The sequence below is a fragment of the Ambystoma mexicanum genome, chromosome 4p (assembly GCF_040938575.1).
Source record: "Ambystoma mexicanum isolate Mex_15411 chromosome 4p, UKY_AmexF1_1, whole genome shotgun sequence".
Taxonomy (NCBI): Eukaryota; Metazoa; Chordata; class Amphibia; order Caudata; family Ambystomatidae; genus Ambystoma; species Ambystoma mexicanum.
This window is the reverse complement of record NC_090927.1, coordinates 1157723120-1157747577: the sequence shown is the minus strand read 5'-3', so window position 1 is coordinate 1157747577 and position 24458 is coordinate 1157723120. Positions and strand designations below refer to the sequence as shown.

At 47.2% G+C, this 24458-nt stretch overlaps 1 protein-coding gene across 11 annotated transcripts in view; it reads left to right on the top strand.

Moving 5' to 3' along the window:
- Positions 1-24458, top strand: part of MAP7 (microtubule associated protein 7) — a 1989984-nt gene that overhangs the window by 301165 nt on the left and 1664361 nt on the right. For 8 of the 11 annotated variants that reach the window (XM_069606765.1, XM_069606764.1, XM_069606761.1 and 5 more), the window contains exon 3: positions 18851-18958. The exons of the other annotated variants lie outside the window; for them this stretch is intronic. In XM_069606765.1, coding sequence (XP_069462866.1) covers positions 18851-18958 — 108 coding nt within the window. The remainder of the gene's footprint in view (positions 1-18850; positions 18959-24458) is intronic. 11 annotated transcript variants of the gene reach the window in all.

Sequence of the window (24458 nt, the reverse complement as noted above, 5' to 3'; positions counted from 1 at the left end):
GCGCATACACGGAACCAAGACAGTGGTTTCCCGCGCATGCGCCGCAGCCCTCTAGCACCGGCCCCAGCACCTCTCCCCCCGGGGAACGCCCAAGCGCGAAAGCGCGGGTAGATCCGCCAGGAGGTGGGAGAGGGTGCGGGTGCAACGGACCCTGGTCTCCCCAAAAGTGGCGTGACAAATGCACATTAGTATATCTCAGTGCCAACACGCTCGTCTTGGAAGCAAGACAACGCAGAGCAACACAGGTTCGAATCCCGGGTCTGCGCTTAGAAACCTCTTTGGTATTAAGCGTGTTATAAAAATACAATTATAATTATTATAATTAAGTCTTTCAGGGATTTAGAAAAAGATATGCTAATGGGAAACACTCGCACATCCAGAGAGACCCCTTAGTGCGGATCCTTGAAGAAAAAAAAACGTATCCCAACTCCACCCCTCTTCCCAAGCAGCAGTGCTAGCAAAGGAGAACAGTTTTCGACCCCTCGCATCCACTAAGCCCTCTGCAGCTGTAACATTTAAGGAGAGAAATACTTCCTTCTGCCTCTCCTGCCCTAGAAATAAACTATAAGAAATTGAACATGGCAACAAGCCTTTTAAAGATTTCCTGCCCCTGGCTTGGAATTGAAAGCCAATTAACCAACCAATTCGAAAGTTTGTCTCAGGCATTGGGAGGACGGTGAATGCTGCAAAACTAAGGCTGAAATCCACAAGGTTTCTGGGCTGGGAGCTGAGGAGAGGAGTTTGTTTAGAAAGCTGGAGTGCACCGGAGAAAGAGAATCTCTTGATCTTAAGATCAGTGTTCTTCAGTGAGGGAGAGAAGAATCCCTTGAACCGCAGAAGAAGGGTGTACTCCATCAAGGAGATGGAGATCCCTTTGAGCCAAGAAGCGGGGTGTGCTCTAGTGAGGAAGAGGAGAGAGCAGTTTAAGACCAGAAGAAAGAGACCCCTTCCCCAAATAGAGAGGGCTATTTGTGTGTATATAGTAGTAAGAGTGTGACTTTGGCCCCCATAGAGGGGATGTGCAACAGAATAGGAGAGCCCTGTGAAACCCAGAGGAGGGAGTTTGCTCCAGTGAGGGGAGGGAAATCCCACTGGGCCCAGAGGATGGATGTGCTACAGTGGAGAGTGATTTTGATCCCCAGTAAAGGGTATGTGTAAGGGGTGGGGGCCCTTGTTCCTGGAATAGCAGAATAAGTAATGGAGAGAAGGAGAGTCCCTAGAACAGGAGGGCTTTTTCGACACAAGGTAAAGGGAGGAAGCTCTAAAATCCAGAGAGCTGTATGGGCTTGGTGGTCCCCAGAAGAAAGGACCAGAACTGAAAACTCTGGAAATCACCAAGCATCGAGATCTTCCGGTCTGGAAATTTCTGTATGCCTCTTTATATGTGGTTCTTCATGTACAATCCTACTTTCAAGGACTTATTTCCCAACAATCTTTGTTACAGCCATCCTGAAATGGTTTCCATGGAGTAGTTCTGTTTTTCTTTTGCTTAATAAAACCCTTTTACTTTATTCAGGTTCTCAGTAGTTTTGTGTTCCCTCAGCTATGTGACATAGCCCATCCCTGCCTGTGCCTAAACTTTATTTTCTTAAAGAAATTGAAGTGCTCCAGACAAAATATTATGGCACATTATACATCGTATGCTACCCCAAAACTGGTCAGACTGCAAAAAAACGATTAAGGAACAGTTTCCACAAAGCTTATCCATACACTGCACAATACACCAGATGTTCCTGGTGTTGTCCTAACATGTTTGCACTTAATGGATTCATTAAGGGATTCTTACACTTGCCAATCGATCACTGTGGCAGAGGATTGATCTATATGTTCACAGATCTAAAGTTCGATGTGCACTATATCTATGCAGGTTTAGCACCGTGAGTTACAAGTACATCTGACAGTTGTGTGGATCCTGCAGTTACAGGTTCAAATCCCGACCGGGTAAACTGAGCCCTAAATCCTTGTGAGGTTGAAGAATTGAATACCTCTAAGATGGGTAATGTTAGCTTCCATTATCAAGTGCAAATAGACTGTTCTATTGTTACTGTTTGGGGGTTGTTAGGAAAGCATGGTATCAAACAGTAAAGACAGACACAAGTGATCACAGTTCAAGGGTGTTTATTGAACTTCAATGGGTGGGTAAAATGCATATATAAACCTAAATCTAAGGATGGGAGTAGCTATGGCCATCAAATAATAACACAGCCTTAGTGGAGTCTGTCAAAATGAAAGGGCCTGTACTAATAAACCTAATGCCAATCCTTACTTCTAAATACAAAATGGTGTGGGATAACAATGTATACAAAAGAAAAGTGTTCAAGAAATGATATGTCAGGATAGTTGAGCAGTTGGCTTCCCTTCCCGACGTTTTCAGCACAGGGCAAGGAGGCGCATGCAGGCTTTGAACACACTCTGGCTTCTTGGCCACGAAGTAACAGTCCAACACATAGGCATCCCGGCCTTCCACCAAAGTCCCTCTCGCAATGACAGTCTCTTATTGCAGAGGGCCTCATGTAACAAACAAAACACAAAAGTTCCTTTCCCTTTTCAGGGTTTTCACTTTCACAAGTTCAAGACTGGTCTTCCTCCTTTGGGCTTGGACCACGGGTTCCCCTCGTCCGGGCTCATACCCCTTTTCTACAATGTTCACAATCTGGTCTCCCTCGTTCGGGCTCGGACCATGGGTCTCCCTCGTCCGGGCTCTGATCCTCTTTTGATACCAGAATCAAAGACTACCAAATGTGAAATGGGTTTTGCTTAAACCGTTGCACGACCACTTCGATTCGCTTCACACAATTTACACTTCACATCAATCTCTACTTTCGTTTCTTTTGTCAGGATACCGTACAGAGACCTTCAACTGAAAACATTCACAGTGCTGGACCACTCTGTCAACGGTATTGCATTTTTCCTTCTAATGTTCAAATATTCACCAGCAATTTAGATTCACTTGTGTCTTTCATCACGCCCGTTTAACATAACAAAGTTCGTTCCAGTGCTAGTTTTACAATGTTGCCACTTGCAACCATGACTTCAACACAGACTGGTCTGGCATCGGTCTCCCCAACTCACCGGCTTTGTTGTTCTGTCGCTTCTTTGTTTTTGAAGCCAAGGACGATACCACAGCGTCTGCTGCTCCCCCCGCCTTGGTCAGTTACGCCAGAGGACACTCAGTATCTGTGACACGCACTGCAGGATTCTTCAGCCTTGTTTCCTGGTTTTATGCTTTCTGCCCTGAATGTTTCTTGAAAGTAAGGGCTTCCTGTCAAAAGCATCGAGGATGTTGCCCCTCTCACAAACCTCTCGTGCCTGGCTGTCTTTCTCCCCTTGTTCAGTTGCCAACTCAAAACTGCTGTTTATTTGTTTGTTTTTCCTCGCTCAGTGTGCTCTCGTGCCCCGTTGTTAATCCATGTGGGAAGTGTAATGGAAGTCAGGTGCGAGTGATAGTCGATAAATGCCTGACCATAGTATTAGGATATGTCAGGTACACGGCTCGGGTGTGAGTCTGTTTTCTCCCAGAGCGGGCAGTTCATGTAAGTGTTTGTGCAGGAAAAGGAGGGTGGGGGTTGAGTTGCTAAATATCCCATCGGGTAGGATGGGATAAAGGTGTTACAGGAAAGAGAAGGATACCGTGTCTCACCATCCGGTCTCCCACTTGTTGAGGACTCCTCACCCAGGTGATCCTCCCTCACTGGTACACCCCCAGGGTCTGGATCCAAATGCGATGGCTGTGCCCTGGCCACCTGAGAGAGAGAGAGATCTTCCAGGACTAGCGGGCGAGGCGCCTTCTGGTTTCTCACAGGGGGAAAACAAGCAACAAACCAAACATGGATAGACTTGAAGGAATGTGAGAGGAACCTTCATCAAGACTAGCTCTTATAGGGGGGGTGCTGTTGCATGGCTAGCGAAATGGCCGCTGCCTGAAAGTGCTCCAGCAGAGGCTCAGTGAAATATCCGGTATCTCCGTGTATTTGGCCGTGTGGTTCATTCCAGGAGACGGGGAAGTGTATGCTGGACCAGTCGCCAAGTATATCGAAGTAAAATCGAGGCACGGGACGCTGGAGGAGACCTGCATTGACTGATCCGTGGTTGCGGCGGGTTCCCTCCCCCCACGACACCGGCCATTTTCTTTGGGAACGGTTCCGCTGCATTTTTCCTGGATTGTGCGTGGGGCTGGGGCGCCTCGCCTTCCTGCAACACCTGCCGACCCCGCTGCTCTGGGGGGCCCGGTACCCTGGAGGCTGTGGTTGGCGGCGGCTTGGAGGCGGACGGGGCTGAGCGTGAGGGAGCTTGGCTGCACACTGAGCCGGGTGCTGGCATGGCCGGGCGAGCCTCTGCCGCCGGGTGGAGCTGAGCCTGTGGAGCTGGTATTTGTGGGGTGGTGTTGGCCCCGACGCATCCCGGCGCAGAGCTCGGGTCCTGTGGCTGAGGGCTTGGGGTCCTTGCGGTGAGTTGGGCGGACCGGGGGGAGACTATGGTGCATTCTGGCCCCCAGGTGGCGGTATTCTCCCCTGCTTCGTCTTTGTAGGCCCTTACATCTTTACCGCCCCCCCTTTTTTGGAGTACCCACGGTGGCCGTAGGCCGTGGGGGCCCCTTCCGATGTGCTGGGGGGGCCACCTGGTTCAGGACTCTCGTGGCGCTGTTGTGGGGGGGGCTACTGCCCTCTTCAGTCTGAATTGGTGGTATAATAAACTGGAACTATGTCCAAAAGCATGGAAGTAATTTAAAGCAGCAGAAACTTCATTGAAACCCCCAAAAATGACTTTGGATTCAAAATAACGATTTGAAAGCAGCCAGAAGCGTCAAACAAGGCTATATAGAAAAGGGGGACATGGTGGAGGGCATGACAAAACAACCGCTCCTTAAAAGGAAAAGGAAGTAATACATTTTTAAAAATAAAAACACTGGTTTAACATTTTCTACTGAGACGTGTTTTGGAGCGAAACATTGAGTGGGCCTATTTCCCGGCTCCAGCTGTTTGGCTGCACAATTGTTCACAGCTACTTTTTCCAATCTGCCGCACTTTCTGACATTTTTCTGGCGGAGTTGGGAAGCAGGGTGCTCTGCCTGCCAAATCCGGCATGTGATGTTCATGCTGACAGAAACGCACCTGCTAAACAAAGGCCGCTACCAAAGTCACCCACTATAAATGCCTCCCACAGTTGCTATTTGCAGGAGCTTTGTTGCACGGCTTGGAGTTGGCCTGCTGGACATTAGGGGTTCTACAGTGCAGATTCTTCTGAGAAGCAGAGCAATGCAAAGTGATCAATGTGGCGTTCTGTACCCCTCCTTGATTGCTTCATCGTTGGCTGCCTGACACCCCGCTGGCTGTTGGTTTTATGTGGAGGCCCCCCCTATGTCTTGCAGAGTTTGTCCTTGAGTGGGGGTTTGTGTCTGTTTTTTTGCCGTTGCGCTGATGGAACACGGTCCCCTCCGCTAGGCCCGACTCATTGTGTGCTACATAAGACTCGGACAGCTTCATCTTGGCCGAGCTGTATCCTAGACGCCGGACTGCGCCTGGGCTCTGTTGCCTCGCCGCCCCTGTCTCCATTCGGGGTGTCTGTGGGGTGTTCCCTAGTCTGTGTATTCCATTCGGGATATGAGGAACCAGAAAAAACAGTCTAAGATGGATCACTACACTTGTGCTGACCATCTGCGGCGAAGCGACGACCCTGAGCCCCCTCAACTGGACATTTCTACACTTAATCAGACCCTGCTGGCGCTTAAGAGTAGCACGGACAGTCTGGGTGCAAAAATAGATGCACTTACCTGTAAAGTCGATGTCTCTGCAGTTCAGGTCGATAAGTTATGCGGCAGGATGACTGAGGCGGAACAGCGGATTGGGTCCGGTGAAGATAAGGTGGCGGCGCTACAACAAGAAGTGGCCTCATTGCAACAGACAGTTAAAAAGCTAGCCGCTAAGAACGATGATTTAGAGGGAAGTTCGAAATGAAATAACATCAGGATCACCGGGGTTGCTGAATCTACTCCAATAGATAACATGGAGGTGTTCGTGGAAAAACTACTTAAAGAGATCCTGGAGAACCCACCAGTCACAGGCATGTTTATGGTGGAGCGCGCTCACAGGTCCTTGGCAGTCAGGCCTCTGCCTGGGGCCCCACGAAAGAGCTATAATTGCCCGTATTTTTAATTATCGAGATCGAGATACACTGCTTCGGGCGGCAAGGGCCAAGGGGCCGCTGAGATGGGGCTCTGCAACTATCAGACTGTTCCCAGATTTCAGTCAACAGGTCCAGGAACTACGGAAACCTTTTCAAGCGGCTAAGAATGTCCTCAGAAAGAAGAACATACGGTACTCTATGATGTACCCGGCTAAACTCAGGGTGGAGTATGAGGGGAAGACCATTTTCTTTACGTCATCTGAAGCAGCTGTCAGGGATGGCACTCTATTAAGAGTGGCACAGGACACCCAGGAAGGGTTTGGGTGGTTGTGCCAAAGTAAAGTGGACAGATAAGTACACACACAGCTGAAAGGAAAGAGAACGAAGAGTAGGCAAGAGTAGCAAGGAAAAAGGTACAGAATGAATTCCCTCTTGGGGTGTATGCAGATATAGGAAAAGAGTATTCCACGAACCTTAGGAAAACTCTAGCCTTCTGCACAGTTTGCTATAACAGAGGCCCACGCTGTTTGCTCATAGCTTGGAACAACAGCTAAGGGTGTCTGTAACGCAGAAACGAGACAAGGGAAGGGGCAGAGGTTGCCTGACGGAAACCAACAGACAAGCTCTGTACAAGGGGTTTACAAACAGTACAAGAGAAGACACTAACAGATAAATCCAGGGAAAAGGAAGTTGAATAGCAAACTAGCAGAAGGAAATGAAGGGAAAGCCGTATAACAAGATTGGATAGGGAGAAAGAACTGAGGGTTGAAAACAAGGAAGAAAGCTAGGGAGCAGCAGTCAGGAAACAGAGGAACTGTAATAACTGAAAGTAAATAATGAAGGTAAACTGATGTGGATAGCAGAGGATGGTAGGGTACAAGATAGAAAGCCCAGGAAAGCAGGGAAGCAATGGGCAAGTCCAAAAGGAGCAGGGCTGTAAGGAAGGAAGCCCCGAGGGATAGGGCTTAGGGCAGCGGAGTGAAGCAGGCTACACGGCAAGGAGCCCAGAAGGGCCGGGCAGTAAGGAGTGAGCCCAGAGGAGTAGGGCCGCTGACTGTAGAAGGGTGCAGGAGGACTGTAGAAGGCTGCTAGACTGGAAACCCAGCGGACGAAGACTATAGGTTGAAGGCAGTGGCGCGTGATCTGCTGTAAGGCAGAAGCCTGGGAGGCAATGGCGGAAGGTAGCAGCGGAGCGTGATCGGCTGCAAGGCGGGAGCCTGGAAGGGCAGGGCTTAGACAGGGAGCCCAAAAGGCTAGGGCTGTAGGCAGCAGGGTGTAGCAGACTGCAAGGCAGGACGCCCAGAGGAGCAGGGCTGAGGCGGGGAGCCCAAAAGGCCCAGGGCGGAAGGTAGAAGGCAGCAGAGCGTGATCGGCTGCAAGGCCGGAGCCCGCCAGGGCACTGGAACAAAAGCAGGTGTAAGCAGGAAACGGCATACAAAGTTTGTAGCTCGCAGCAAAAAGGTGCCGGAAGGACTCTCAATGCAAGAGACTGAGCTCCTGCAGGCAGCAGCTTTTATACCGCCCAGCCCAGCACAGAGACAGGCTAACTGGTTGCACCTGGCTCAGCACACCTGCAGACAATCGGCCACCTCCCTCTCTGTTCCTGAGCTGGTGGAAGCAGAGCAAATCCCTAGGGATTCTGGGGATTGTAGTTCTGATGAAGAAAAATAGGAATAGCCAGGAATAGATGGTTATAGCCAAGTGCATTGTGGCAAGTGTAGTTTTTTGGGAAAAATAAAAAAGCACCAAAGTCTCGCAAATGGGAAATAAGGTCCAAAAAGTGAATAGTGGTTGATCCAAGAGTTTTCTGTAGATAAATGAATAACAATTTGTCCATATTGATCGCCAATGTATGCGCCCATGGCGCAGGCATGACAGCAGCAGAGAAATTCGCTCAGGAATTTCGGTCCCCGGGATCATCGCCTGGCCACAGGCCGTGACTGACTTGGGGGGCTGAGGGGGGGCCTCGGCCCCGCTCGCAGGAGTGGTCAGATCCCGGTCTCTCCTAATGCAATCACTATGCGTCCAGTTTGGTTTGATCCAATTCTCTGGGTGTGAACTACTATAATGAGCCGAACAAAACATGTGGTAACCGAGCCTCTTGCTGTAGAGAGGCACAGCGGCCGCCGGCTTCCCCCATTGCCCAGCAGCGTTTTTTGGGGGGGGGATTAAGTGTTATGGTTGTGGGGTGGGGGGTGGGGGGTGGGATCCGGTGGCCGGTAGGTTGTTGTTTCTGGCGTGGGTGGGGGGTGGACGGGGTTGGTTATGATTGTGGTGTTATATTCAGTTTTTGGGGTTGGGATGGGTGGGTCTTCCCTTCTGGGCTTTTATCTTTTTCTGTGTGTCATGTCTTGTTAAACGACCCTTACAACGTAGCACTAGGTGATACCCCTACGGCATCAGTCAGTTCATGTAACGCCAATTCAGTGATAATTTTGATTCTCCCGATTTTTTTTCAGGCATGTTCGGAACACCTGCGGGCCTTCCCTGGTTATGAGGTAGTTTGGGTGGGGGATTTTAATTTAGCCCTTTCCTCTTCTTTAGATAGATCATCGGCTCTGAGGCAGCCCCCCCCGGGCAGCTCTAAAATGGCAATCTATTGCATCGGACTACTAGTTGTTTGATATTTGGCGGTTGCTCCATCCAGAGGCGCAGGAATTCATGTTCCATTCTGCTGTTCATGGAAGCTTGACCAGGATTAATTATATCGATATGTCCTTGGGGCTATCTCGGGTAGCGGACGAGGCAGCGATTCTCCCGCGTACCCTATCGGATCATTCCCCAGTGATTGTGAGATTTAGGGGTCCCTCCTCCCCGCCTAAGACACTTCGATGGCAGTTTCGAGCTAGGGCTTTGAAGGATGTGGCGTTCCGGGAGGATCTGTGTCAGTCGATCGCAGAGTTATTCCAGCTGAATGCAGAGTCTGTCCCCAGCCCGGGTATGGTTTGGGAAACTTTTAAAGTGTTCCTGCGGGGATTGTGCATAGTGCGAGAGGGGGGCGCCCTCAAGAGTATTCGTAGGGCGATCGCTCTGAAAGAAAGGGAAATTAAAAACTTAGAGCTTCTTCAGGACAGGGGGTGTTCCTCGGCCCTTCGGGCTGACCTAGAGGCGAAAAGGCAGAAAATCCGCTCCCTAATAGATGGGGAGGCGCGGTATCTGGGTGACCCTATTGCTGCGGCGCGGTACGCGGAGGGAGATCGTCCGAGCAGAACTCTTGCCTGGGCCATTAGACAGGAGAGCCACCTGATCCCCATACTAGAAGTGGAGACCGTGGATGGGGATTCCACCAGGGACACGTGGAGATTAATGAGATATTCTGCCAATATTATGAGCAATTAAATTCCACTCATAGTTTCTGCAGGACACAACGACATCGTCCAATATCTTGACAGGGTGGCCCTGGGCTGGCTGGGCTGGCTGGAACCGGGGATGGGAATGCTCCTGAATGATCCCATTACAGAAGTTTGTAAGGTGATCAGATCACTTCCGAATGGCAAGGCCCCGGGGATTGATGGGATAACGGCTGAATTATATAAGGCCTTCCCGGATCTACTTATCCCCCACCTTTGTAGGATGTTCGAGGAAGCTACGTCCTCCGGTCTACTTCCGGAGTCCACCCGGACCGCCTTGGTCACGGTGTTACTCAAACCTAATAAGGACCCCAAAAAATGCTCATCCTATCGCCCCTTGTCATTGATGAACACGGACAATAAAAGTTTGCAAAGTTACTCGCTGACCAGCTTCTCCCCCACATGCCCGCGCTGATCCTCCCGGATCAGGCGGGATTCACCCCAGGCAGATCTACTCAGAATAACCTTTGTAGACTTTTTACATTAATGCATAATGTGGACCTAGATGTCCCCATTGCAGTGGTGGCCTTGGACGCGGAGAAGGCGTTTGACTCTGTTGAGTGGCCTTTCCTGTTTGAGGTCCTTCGCCTCACGGGTCTGGGCAACATGTTTCTCCATTGGATTCATCTTCTTTATTCTGCACCTCGCGCATTGATATACACTAATGGGATCCAATCCACTCCCATTTACCCCACAAAGGGAACTAGACGGGGGTGCCCTTTTTCACCTTTCTTGTTCGCTCTTGCCATCGAGCCAGTGGCCTGTGCCTTGAGGGAGTTCCACTCACACCGCGGGGTAAAAATCCGCTCCCATGTTTCCATCGTCTCCCTATACGCGGATGACATGTTATATATTAAACACCCTCGGAGCAACTTGCGCCCAGTGATGGAAGAGATATTAACTTTTGGGGAGCTGTCTGGTCTACAAATAAACTGGTGTAAATCTTAAGTGCTTCCACTCACGCCTGGGATGGTGGCGCAGGATGTGGGTGAGTCTTTTGCATGGTGCCCACAGGGTATTCGCTATTTGGGTATAAGTGTCCACCTCCCGCTCTTCGTCGTTTGAGGAGAATTATGTCACCACCCTGACACACCTAGAGCATAGAGTAGACACATGGGTGCGTCTCCCCATTTCTCAGGCGGCCTGCATCTCCCTATCTAAAATGGTTATTTTACCTGAACTATTATACATTTTCAATAATGTCCCGGTTTGGCCCCCTGTCTCGTTTTGGAACTGCATAAAGTCACTTATGTCCAAGCTGATTTGGGCGGGGAAGCGTCCCCGCATCACATTGCGCACACTATGTAGCTCTTGTGCCCAGGGGTGGTTGGAGGTCCCCAACCTGTTTCTTTATTTTCTGGTTGCCCAGATCCAATACTCCATTTGGTGGTGGTCCCCGACGGATGACTCCCCACATTAGTTTCTTGAGAAGTCAATCGCCCAGAAGAAAGATCTTAGAGGCTTCCTTTGGGCGGCTCGGGAGCGTCACTTAAGAGTGGATGTCCAGCCCTGGGAGATTACACTTAAGGCTTGGGATCAGCTGGCTAAATGGGCCGATATTGGTTCGTGGTACTCTCCCAAGTTGGTCATATACAGGGTCAGAGGGATTCCTTTAACGCATGAACAGATCTTTATTCGCCATTTTCAGAATTTACAAATTCACTCCCTGGGAGACGTAGCTCCGCAGGGTAAATTTATAACCTGGGAGGAACTTAAGGCCAGGGGTGACTGGACTCCGGTTACCGTGCTGTTGTATTTTCGCCTCCGGGAGGTGTTGAGGGCTAGGTGGCCTGACTTCCCCCTTGCTCCGGTGGCGTCTCCAGTGTTAAGAGTATGTGGTGGCTCCAGCCTCCCTTAAGGGGGTGCTCTCGTCCCTATACAGCCTCGCCCGGGCGCTTGGGCCTTCCGTCTTGCCCTCATGTAGAGATAAGTGGGAGGGCTGTTTGGCTAGCTCCCTATCAGAATCTCAATGGGTTTACACACAGGCCCAGATCAAATCGATCTCTATCAACAATAGATTTCGTCTAATTCATTTTAAATTTCTCCATCAGTTGTGTTACTCTCCCCTCACTCTACACAAGCTGTTTCCCCTTAGGTCTTTGAACTGTAGGAGATGCCAACAACCTTCAGCTGACTTTTTTCATGTGGTTTGGTCCTGTTCTTGTATTCACATTTTTTGGGCAGCGATTGCAGAGGTTATGGTACAGGTGGTGGAGGCCCCGATCCCTTATACCCCGGAGACCTGGGTGCTGGCATGGGCAGACCTGCAGGCGCATAGTGATCGGCGCCTGGTCGGTATGGCTTCCGCAGTCGCAAGATCACTGGTGGCACGCTCCTGGGGGTCGACTTCAGCTCCGTCTGTACATCAATGGCTGAACCTAATGGTTTCTTGTGAGCGGAGGGAGACATTGTACAATGAAACGCTCCCTTTCCATAGTAGACCCAAAGACTATTGGCAAGCCTTCAGAAGTTTCATGTCTTGTGAACTGGGCTGTAAGACGGATCCACAGTCTTCAAATAACGGGGAAGCCGAACCTACGACACTTTAGAGGCTGTTGCTTTAATAGCTGGTCCAGTCTCTGGGCGCGGATACAGGGCCTGGTTAGGGTCTGTTTACTATATTATGACACCCGGTTGGTATTTGCCTGGCGATGTGGGTTCTATCAGGGATACATAAATTGGACATAATTGCGTGCAATCTGTACCTAGAAGGGAAAGGGTTGGGGGTGGATTTGGGGAGGGTTTACTTTGAGGGGGGTTACTGTTGATTGTTTTTTCTACAGATATGTTGGTCTATTTGTTCGCTTTTGATCTGATGCATTGCTTGTATTTGAAAATGCTAATAAAAAAAGTAAAAAAAAAAAAAACTAGCTCTTATAAAGTTTTTGAAGGGGGCACCTCAAAAGCTCAGAAAATCCAATCTGAAATTCTGAGTACATTTATCACACAAACTTTAAATATGTAGGTTACACCTGCCCATTTTGTATCTATTCACATGTATGCAAAGCTGATGAATCTTTCTGTAAATTACTTTTATCGACCTTCAAGGTTGTCACATTTAATTCCATTTCTATTTGATTTGTTTGAGGAATTGTTGGGGTAGCTATAAATCTAGCAAACATAGGTCACATATAATTTTAGCTGGATATTGTAATTGTCAGCTGGAGTTTGTTGATGAGCATTTTTTCCTATATAAAGATATTGATGTAGTCTTGGGTATTCTGAATGTTTAGTTTGCCTAAGGAGTCCCGTGTAACAAACTGATGGACAGGTTTATTTAAAGTCGGTTAACTAAACCGTATAGTCCATGTAACAGACGTTTCATGGAAGATATGCCTGCTAAAATGCCATTTTACTACTCGGAAAAGTAGTACATGGATTGATTATATCATAATTAATGCAGAAAAGCTCTAATTTGGTAAAAATCTTCAAGGTTATAAATAAGTTGCAGAATGACCATGATCCTCTACAAATTACTTTTTCTTTTGGTCATGGCACAACCCCATTGCCAATAGAAAGTATGAACAATGTTCTTGCTGTGTCCTCCTGTAGGAAAGTGAAATGGGCTAAAGTCATGAATGAGGGTAAAATACCAGAGAGAGATACAACTGTTTTACCACTGCTACAATCTTAGCATAATACTTTGTTAGTCCAATAAAAGGTATTAAAACTTGGATTTGGCTTTATTTTAAAAGTGGACCAACACAGCGCCAACCCCTTTCGCGGACCTCTGCTAGAATATTTCTTAACAGAATCAAGGACAGACATGAAAAATGCATGGGGACTTGTTATGAAAAGCTTTAAATCTTCTTTCACCTCTACAACAGATATTAAAATGGTGAATTTAAACACTGATATGTGGTATGATTGAAAGTGCAGGCTTCTTAAAACACAACTAATTATTGCCTTGAAAGAGAAGGATGTTAGAGACACTGTCAAGATCAAAGAACTAAGGAAAGCCTGTAAATATTGTATCACTCAAAGGAAGAGATTGCTCATCAATGATAAATGGTCAGTAATTAAATAATAATAATGTAGCATTTATATAGCGCTTTGAACCCTCAAGCATCTGAGCGCTGCTTATTATTACCCACGGTGTGTGGTGCTCATTTATCGACCTCAGAAGGATGAAAGGCTGAGTTTGGCCCTGCCGGGATTCGAACCTGCGTCAGCAGGCTGTGCACAGATTTCAAAGGTAGCGCTCTACTCGCTGTGCTATTGTACCGGAAAGGTGTATGTTCCAGCAAAGATACTAATAAAACCTGTACTTTATTCGTAATGAGTCCTATAGTCATACAATACACATCACCCAGGATGTGGATAGATGCTTTTTATAAACTTTACAATACGCCATATGTTTTAACTCAGAGTACACAGGAAGGTTTCTTTCACCGTTTGGCTTTAATTTATCCACCCCTAATGATTACAATGATCGTAATTGAAGAGGAATTGTTAACAAAGCATTCAAACAACGCGCCAGGTGCAGATGGAGTACCAGTTAAACTTTTTCTCTCTGAACCAACTACCTGGGTTACCGTTATATGATATGATATGGCATTTATAACGCGCCTATACACAGGTGTTTCAAGGTGCGACAAGGCAAGGGGGGGGGCAGAGGGAAGACAGACAGCGATCTTACTAGGCCAGGTGTCCTTCAGATCGCGCAAGTGCAAGGGAGGGGGAAGAAAAGTGCAGAGGGGGAGGTCGAGGGGAAAGTGCAGTACATGGGATAATAAATAAACCAGATAAATAAAAGAGCGGCCAGCAGGTGGCAAGTGCAGGGTGAGTGCTGAAGTAAGTGCTGGTGGGGGGACTGTAGGCATACAGAAAACAGTCCCCAGGTGCAGGGGTTGCCAGGGAGTCAGTGCAGTCGTGCAGCTGGCTGGGCTTGGGCTCGAGATCAGAAGGGGCCAGGTAACCAGTGCAATCTCAGTATCAGCCAGGAATTCAGCAGGGAATAGGGGGAGAGAAAGCAGAAGCAAACAGGAAGGTTTTCAGGTGCTTCTGGAACCAAAGGTGGTCCTCTTCAAGTTTCACGGAGGCAGGGAGGCTGTTCCAGAGGGAGGCCCCAGCCGAAGAGAGAGATCTACCACCAGCTTGTTGCTTGGAGAAGCGACTGACCCTGAAGGTGCTGGAGGCGGAAGAGCGAAGAGCTCGAGTAGGAAGATATTTCCGAAGAGTTGAAGGTATTGATGTCCCCGGCCCCAGAAGGTCTTGTGGACGATGCAGAGTGTTTTGAACTTAGTTCTCGCAGCCACTGGGTGCCTTCAGTTCTGGAGAGATACGATCCCTGGGCTTGAGGCCAAGGACAAGTCTCGCAGTCCTGTTCTGGATGAGTTGCAGAGGGTGGAGGGTAGAAGCAGGCAGATTTAGAAAGAGGCTGTTGCAATAGTCCAGTCTAGAGAGAACCAGAGCTCTGGAGACAGTGAGCTTCTGGGGAAGGAGAGGAAAGGAAGAATACCTCTGAGGAGGTGCAGCTGGTAGTATGACTTCTTAGAGACATCAGAGATGGGAGGAGAGAAAGAGTGTGTGGAGTCGAAGATGACGCCAAGGTTTTTGGCCTTGCAGGTGGGAGCAGGAAGAGGGCCAAGAGAGGCCGGCCAGAGAGTTACAGGAAAGGAGGGAGTGGGTGTGCCGAAGAGAAGAATCTCAGTCTTACTGGCATTAAGGCAGAGATTGTTGGCGGCACACCACTCCTGGATAGCAGACAGGCAGTCAGAGATGAGGGACGGAGAAGAGGTGGCTGAAGGAAGCCTGAAAATGAGCGGAGTGTCATCCGGCTAGCACTGAAAGTTGGAGCAGAGAGCGGCAATGCAGTGGGCAAGGAGAGCCAGGTATTGGTTGAACAGGCAGGGAGAGAGGTTAGACCCCTGGGGGGCACCACAGGTAGAGCAAAAGATAGCAGATAGGAAGGACCCAAGTTGGACCTGGGATGGTCGGTCAGAGAGGAAGGAAGTCGGCCACGCCAGGGCCTGACCGGTGATACCCAGGTTATCACGAAGACAATTTAGCAGGATGGAATGGTTGACAGTGTCAAAGGCAGACGAGAGATGAAGCAGGATGAGGACACAGGGGGTGTTAGAGTTTAGGTTGGAGAGCAGGTCTTCACAGATGTTCAGGAGAGCAGTTTCCGTGCTTCTGGCAGCTCTGAAGCCAGACTGATTGTCATGAAGACAACCAACAGATTCAGTGATTAAGCTGGGAGATGGCCAGTTTCTCCAGGAGCTTGCCACGGAAGGGAGTGGTGGAGATTGGACGATAGTTAGCCGGGCAGGAGGGATCGGCGGAGGGTTTCTAAAGTAGAGGGTGCACAAGGGAGTGCTTCAGGGGGATGGGAAGACTCCAGTGGCCAAGGAGTGGTTGCAGAAGTCAGCCAGGGCAGGAGCCATGGTGTCGATGTGGTCCTTGATGGTTTTGGAGGAACAAGGGTGAACCTGTTTTGACAATACTTTCATAGATCAGACTTGTCTAGAAACCTCGTCTGAGGAGAACAGGGGAAAGGCAGAGAAGGAGAGCGGAGAGGTGGCTGCAGAAGATCCAGAGGAAGAGGAGGAGAGTGAGAACAGGATGTCCTGAGTTTTAGAGATGAAGTGAGAAGCCAGTGCTGTGCAGAGGGCCTCGGAAGGGACAGGAGAGGTAGAGACTGCGGCAGAATTGGCCAGTTCCTTTTAAAGAGTTCAGCCGAGTTGTTTGATGCTGCTGAGAAGCGGGCTTGGATATGAGTTCTCTTCTTGGTGAGGACAGCGAGGCGGTATTGCCTTTGGAGCAGGCGGCAGGCCAGTTTGTCAGAGGATGTACCGGAAACACGCCATTTCCTCTCCGCCACCCTGCACTTGCGTTTAAGGGTGACGAGGTCTGAGTCGTACCAGGAGTTGCACTTGGCTTTGGGCTTCAGGCGGATCCTCATGACGGGGACAAGGATAACAAGAGTATCAGATATAGCAGAGTGGAGTGTGAAGAGAGCTCAGGGTGAGAGTCAGCCAAAGGGGGACGGGGGGTGAGAAAGTCTTGGCGAAAGCCTCAACTGATACCCGCTTCATGGGTCAGATGACCGAGAAGGTGGGTGGCAGTGATGGAAGTGGCTTGGCCTGTGGGGTAGAGAGGGTGAGATCGGAGGAAAGGAGAAAGTGATCACTCCAGGAGAGAGGAGTGGTGAGAGGGGCAGAAAGGGGAAGGTCTGAGGAGATCAGAACATCCAGAGTGTGCCCTGCAGAGTGAGTCGGGCCAGAGGAGAAAATAGTGAGAGAGAGTGAGTCGCAGAGGTCGCAAAAGAGTCCAGAGGGATGACAGAATGCATCCAGGTGCTCTTCCCCGTTCTATTCAAGATTTTTAATAATATCCTATAACATGGAATGGTGCAGAGATCATACCTCTATTTAAGGATGGTGATCAAAATTATACAAATAACTATTGCCCCATTTTATTAATTGATTACAGTGCTAACATTTATGGCAAGGTTCTATTAAAAAGACTGGAAATGTGGGCAAGTGAGTGGGGAGCAGTCTCATATATATAGGCTGGATTTAGATCAGGTTTTTAGATAATATTTACTCCATCCGAAATTTACTACGTAACATCTTCACAGCTTTTGTTTCGTTTTTTTGTTGACCTTCGTACTGCATTTGATGCACTCCCACAAAATACGATATTGGAACTATTGTACAAAAAAGTGTTCTATTGAATCTGTTGTCTGCAATGCAGAACTTTTACAGTGATCACTCTGACCAGGTAACATATGGTATGAGAGACGAGAGCACACCTCTTCCCAGTTACTAGAAGAGTAAGGCCTGGTTGTGTACGTGCTCTTTTCTGCCTGTACATAAATAATATAGTATCACTGACTGGGCTTAAGTCAGATACATCTGATATAGGTGGAGAGCACAAGTATATTATTTGTGTACAATGCTGTTCTCATCAGCAAGACCCCAAAAGGTCTACAACATATTTTGTCATGTTTCAAAGATCAGTGTTCCGGGCTAGGACTAGAAGTCAATATATCTAAACACTTAATTTGGTCTAATAAAACTGCCAAAAATATAAGGCTTGTGATTGATAACACACAGCTAGAGTGGGTAGATTTTTATTGACTGCCTGTGCGCGAGAGTTGATGAGAGGGGCTCCTGGAGCAAACAAATCATGAAGAGTGAGCTATCCTCGGAAAAGCATGGTGGGACAATAAAGTATTTCTCTAACCGCTATGGCGGGACAGCAGTGTTGCAGGCTCTGGAAATGTACAGGGCAAAAGCCCAGCCTTTATACGGTACTGAAATGTGGGGTTATTATATTGTAAAAAAACCTAGAAAGAAAGGAATGAAAGATCATAAAATCCCCATTTAATCTTCCATCAAGTAAACCAAGTATACCATTGTTACTTAAGTTAGCGATGTATGACCATTACATATGAGGCTGGTTTAAGACCATTATTTTGGATAAGATTGTGGCGGGCAGTCATTTAAATTCATATAGAATTGCATATCACAATCTTATTTCCCAGTTGGGCTCACACAACCTTCCATGGTTTAAAAATATGCACAATCCTGCTAGGGTTTTAGGGCTGTATCAAATATGGGAATGTGTTTTAATAAGGTTAATAACATCCCAAACAAGGTGTATGTCAGAAGATCCTACGAGGTGTAGTTTCTTTCTTGTACACTGGCAGCAATCCCTAGGTTTGGTTTAGCCAATAGTTATCTAGAACAGAAAACCACTCAAAGGAACCATATTTGTCTTTATTGGAGGATCGCTGTTTTTTTAATTTTGATTGGGAATGTTACTATTAAGAGCATTTGTTAGTAAATGGAAGGGAGAAGATAGCAAATCACGTCATTTAAATTGTGCTTTCACTAGGATGAACATATTGAACATTTTATTCTGCTCTGTTTATTCCCAGTTTAGAGCAACATCTCTCCTCCCTTTGTTTGTGATTAAATATCATGAATGTAAAACTATCTATTTGCTACCAGTCTGAGAACATGCTAAGTTTGTGGGGTACCTCACAATATTTAAAATAGGCATTGTACTTAATGAGCAATATGATTGGTACTGTTAGTTTAAACAATAGGAAATGTATGGTATATACATGATTATTGATTCTGTGCATGGATATGTGAAAACATACTATTCAACAAAAGTATTTTATCACCTATTAAGTAAATGGATAACAAATTTTACTATTATAACATTATATTTGTTGTATTATCATGTTTCATAGATGTGATTTTATGGTATAAATTATACCAAAATAAATCTATCTTTGACTTTGTCATTCTTTATCTAGACTTCCAGCTTTTTAGCAGCATTAACTATAGTGCAGTGTTTTAGCAATATCATATGGTGCTTTTGTAAATACTTTAAGTAAAATCATCTTTTACTTTCAGCAGCAGAAGGCCATCGTACGAAACCCCATGAAAGGAGATGTGTGTCGTTGGGTCGCCTCACCCCAGCTGTATTATTTCAAAGCAACAACAATGCTGTAACTAAACCAGGTAGTGCACAGTTATTTTTTACAAGTCAAACTATAGATTCGTGCATTTTAAGATACTGAATCAAAATACATGCATTGGTTGTCATTTAAAAACTTTTTGGGGGGGAGGGGTGCTCTTTCATTAGAAAATCCTACCAAATAGCTTGAACTCTCTCACAAAGTTAAAAACACACATTGGTCCCTCTTCTTATCTGCCACAGAAGCAATCATTGTGCGTAGGTGGTATGGAGAGAACTGGGATAACTACATATCAGCTTTGCCTTCTGCAATGGTGCTGCCTGCCTGGTAGACAGAGTTCCCCAGACTTCTTAAGACGTACAGCATTCTGTTTTGAATTTTCATGCTGACTATCCCGAGGGAAAGTGTAGCTAATACAGATAAAGGTCATTCAATCCTGAATCAGACCTGCTCAAATGATGGGCCCCCAGGCTATTGCTGCAGTAATATTAATTTGGCACGCAGCAGAGATTGCTGCATTCATGGTTAAATTCTTATTGGAGGGAAATGCCTCCATGGGGGAACAGAGCTGTGTCTTTGTTAGGATATTAGTGTATCATACAAGCAAGTAAGCAAACATGCTGTCACTGTCATGGTGGTGTTAGGATATCAGTGTATCATACAAGCAAGTAAGCAAACATGCTGTCACTGTCATGGTTAGCATGCGCTTGGAATGTGGATCTCGACCCCGGGGGTTCGAGGTTCCAGGAGGGGAGTGAGTTGAGAGAGAGACGGTGGACGGTGGTTGAAACCCTCCCGGGGGTCGTTGACCTTATTACTAAAAAGAAGTAATAAATAACTTTACTCTGCAATCCTGTGTACTGGAGTACTTTGGGACATAACAGTCTTGACAGTTGATTATCTTTCGGATTCATTCAGCAAATGCTACCTTCATTTGTTGTTACTTTCCCCATCTCCTGCTGCTATCCAGCCTGTGTTGACATCCGTTTTTCAATTTGGGTTGGAGGAAGAAAGTAATCGCCAACTGGTCTGATGGCAATTGATCATCAGCCAAGTCCTTTGGCTCCTCTTAGGACCTACCTCTTATACAAAAGCATAGGTTGGACTGAATGTCGAAGCGGACTCTGTGACACCACTCGACATGCCACATACTACCACACTAACTGGACTTTGGGCTACTTGGGCAAATTCAGGTTGATGCTATATGTACACAAGGGAGGTCTGTAGTCCTACACCTTGCCCACTTGGTGTCTATGCTGCCTAGCTTGCATGCATATCCTTCCATGCTAAGAAAACTAGAGATTGCAGTGAACCTCCCTCTCTTTATCTCATTTCTCCAGGATGGGTCTTCATATCTGCCCTGCTCATGCCTACACATGATGGCTTCCCACATGAACGCAGCAGAATGCAAGTTCAATCCGCTGCTCCTCCCTGCCAGCTGAGAGGAGGATGCCTCAGATACAATTTGAGGAGGAATAAACATGTCTTCATATTGCTGCTTGCTCTATAGTATAGTATAGTATAGTATAGTATAGTATAGTATAGTATAGTGTGGACATAATAGGGCAGAACTTATAATACCAAAGTTGTGGAGGGGAAGGGTGATCATTTGTATTCATGTTTTTCAAAATGTTCTGCACTTTCTCAAGTTTGGGAGGAAGTGTATGAATCAATCTCATGGTGGGCTACGCACACCTGGGACACCAGGAACTGGTTTTGCTACACCTACAGACAGAGGCTGATTGCCTTTCCAAACACAAGCAACTCTGGCTTAAAAATAAGTTTGATGTTTGCCAAAAACAGAAATATTGAGGTTCTGAAAGACCACTTATAGTCCAATGGTGGAGATGTGGCTAAATGCATTGTCTCTCCAGTCCACGTACGAGAGAGCACAGATTCAGCACAAGTATAATTTGAATGACTACAATATTTCGAATGCTTACACTGACTTACATGTCTAAGTACTTGATTTTACTGCCCAAGAAGCTGATTTGTCAGCATGTGGATCCTACTTGGTTGGTTACCCTCCTGTTCCCATAACGTTCCTATCTCTTTCCATCACACCTTCAGCCGCCTTCACCCTTTACTTTCTTTTTTAGGGGGTTTGTGGACGGTTTGGTTAGTAGTGATTGAGTTATGTTGTAGTGATTGGGTAGTTTGTAAACCTGTACTGTCTAGACATATTAGATGTACTTTTGGGTTACTACTACTTCCTTCCCTTTTTATTATTTCAGCAAAAAAGGTTTGCAGCAGGATATCAGAAGTTGAGCAACCCACCACTGCAGTAGGTGAATACTGTCGCCCTTCTCCAGAATTAAAGCAAACTTAGAGTTCCTCTGGGCTTAAAACCAAGTTCTTCAGGGGAGATTGATGACTAGTAGCAAAACAGAGATCTTCATCTTTCTAAAACAAAGCCAATCTTGTAAAGTGGAGCTGTTCTTGAAAGATTTCCTGTTGAAGCTGTTACCACTAGTCGCTTTCTCACTGAAAGGCCTCATGATGGGGTCTCACTCTGCTCCGAGTTTTCTAGTCTAAGTTCAAAACTATCACAAGAGGGATGTGCTCTAGATGACAGCTACATAAAACTGAACACTACAACACAGGAACTTTACCATTTTGATCTTCCTAAATTTCTGTTCAGCAGTGGAAGATGCTATGAAGAAGACCAAAACGCCATTGCTCCATGATGAACCATGCACAGTACAATGTGCTACACTTCCCCGCATATCAGATGGAAGCACTTGAATTTGGAAGATCCAAGCCAAGACATGGGACAGGGGTCTGCAACCTGTGGTTCTACAGATTTGTTTACGCTGACGCCCATAAACCCCCACCATTGACTATATTGGCTGTGGCTGATCGGAGTTGTAGTCCAAAACCTCTGAGCCAAAGGTTGAAGACCCCTGGCCTAGGGTGTGAGGGAGTGCCAGAAGTTCGGCTGCTTGCCCATGTAGACACTTCTTCATATAGGTCCAACTGCCAAACCTTTGATATGTGGATCTGTCCAATTCCTACTATATAATGTCATTCAAGATGATGAAAGAATCTTGATGGATGCAGACTAGTATAGGGAATAAAAGTACCCTTTATTAATGCACATGTCCCTAATATAATTTCAACAAGCAGTGGCAATGTCAATAGTTTTGGTGTTTACTGTTCTTTGCATTTTGCATTTATAGGCACCTAGGTGCAAGGAGAGTGCAACGTTTGTAAGGTGGATGCGATAGGGGGTGCAGGTGTGTATTGGAACGAGACTAGGAATAGAGTAATGGAGGAAGCCATTGATGGAGGGTGCCATTGATGATGAGCAAGAGGAAATATGAGTGAGAAAGGGTATGAGTGAGAGGGTAAGAAATAAAGCAAGAGTGACTGGAAGGATGAGGGGGGATAGGGAGAGGGGGTGAGAGAAGGTAGGATGCGGTAGAGTGGGTGGCGGGGGTAAAAAGAGGTGGAAGGGTCGAGTAGAAAAAGCAGGGGTAGGGTGGGTGGATGATGGTATGGAGAGGGTGGTGGGTGGAGGGAAAGATTTAGGGTTGGGTGGGTAGAAAGAGTGGATGTAGGGTAGCTGGGACTAGAGTGGGGGTAGGTTCGGTAGGTGGGACTAGAGTGGTTGTAGGGTGAGTGGGGGTAGGGTACATGGTGGTAGAGTGTTACGCTCACCTGGTCTCTGTGGAGGCGTTGGGGCACGGTTGCAGCACTCCCTGAACTTGAATCACCCCCTTCAGGCCTCTCCCTCAGTAGAAAAGCTGTGAGTGGTGGTACATGGTGATACTGCTCCTGTGTGGAGATGATTGTTGTACCTCTCGAACCCTTCACCCCAAAGTACGGTTTCTGTGAGCATACGTCGGCCCATAAAGCTCACCTGTGAATTATGGAAGATGAGCTCTCCGTCCTGCTACTTCTGGCTGGGGCGCGTCAAATGGGATCTAGTTCCTTCACTGGTAAGTCTTTCTTGAGCTCTTGTGATGCGGTTCGTTCTGTTTAATGTCTTTATATGTTGCTCCTATTTATGCCCGCAATAATGTCTCACTTTTGTTTTCTTCCCTTAGATGGAAATGCGGCCTCAATGCAGCTGAGACGTGGCCGGATGGAAGATGGATGCTACCGCAATGTTCGACAGCAGGTAAGTGATGGTGTAAGGAAAAGCGCGAAGTATGGCGAAGCGCAACCTTAAACTGACTGTTTTTTCGATGTCTCACCTTGTCTTCTGTTTTTCCTTGCAGGCTCTGCTGTCGACGATGGAGCGTGTCGTGCTGCGGTGCCAAGATGAAGATTTTGGCGTTCCGGAAAATGTAAAGATGAATACTTGGTTCGCCGAAGAGATTTACAGCTTCCCCCAGTTGGTAAGTATGCTGGCAGGATGTCCAGGAAGCAGGATCTTCAAAGGTAAGTCTGACCTCAGTCGACAGTGAGTGTTACGCTGCTTGCAAGTGCAGAATAACTCGAAGCTTTTGTCTTGAGGATCGGGGCAGTTTAAATAGCTGAGATCATGGGCACGCCCATTAGGGCCGGCTTACCAGCCACACCCTGGCACTCTTGGAGAGTGAGCAAGTGCAAAGGCAATCCATTAGCAGCCACACCCAAGAATACACTTGGGGCCGCTTAATGGATGGAATGTTCAATGTTAATGCATCTGAAGTACTATGTCCAAAATAAAAGCTTTTTGGTGTTAAATGGATGTTCTTGTTTACTTTTGTTCATGAGCCTGGCGCCAAAGGCACCAAGACAGTGTCCACCCAAGTCTCCTGTGCATGCGACCCCTGCATGCCTGTGCCCCTGACTTCATGAACATGACAGAGAGTGGGGTTAGGGTGGAAGTAGGGAGTGGAGGTAGAGTGGATGGGTGGGGTAGAGAAAGGGCATGGGGTAGTAGGCGGGTGTCGAAAAACTTGGGAGGTAAAAGAACAGATCTGCTGTATTGGCTGTGTATCACATGGGCTGTCATTACTACACTTTGGGCCTCATTACGGGTCGGGCGGTCCGGTATTAACAGTGGCGGTAAACCCGCCGCCACTGCTAATTCCGGACCGCCCGATCCCGAGTCCTGCAGGCAGGAGGTGATCTTCCCGCCAGGTCTGACCTTAATCGGCTGCTCAATTAGGTCTTTCCAAAATTCATGAAGTTTTCGTCAAAAAAGTGTCGTTGAACTGTAGTTTTAATCCCATTATAAATGAGAATTGGCTGCATGCCTGTGTCAAATACAATATTGACAAGCAGGGGATGTTTGCGGTACCTTTCGAGATGTTTAAATTATGTTACTTGCCTTGTAGATGACTTTACTGGCACAACAGAAAAACATGCCTTGCTGTGGTTGCACGTACACTGAAGTCACTTCCTGCAGCGTTACTCACTCAATATGCTAATTAATCCACCAACTAATTTTTGTAGGACTTTTAGACCAACAAAGAAGCCTGTATTACTATTAGTCTTTTACAATGCTATATCCAAGTAGCAATGGTAGCACCACCAAATGCGCCAAAACCAAATATATCGAAAGAGAAGGTGGCGTCTTGCAAGTGAGCAAGGTTTGGCATCCTTTTCCT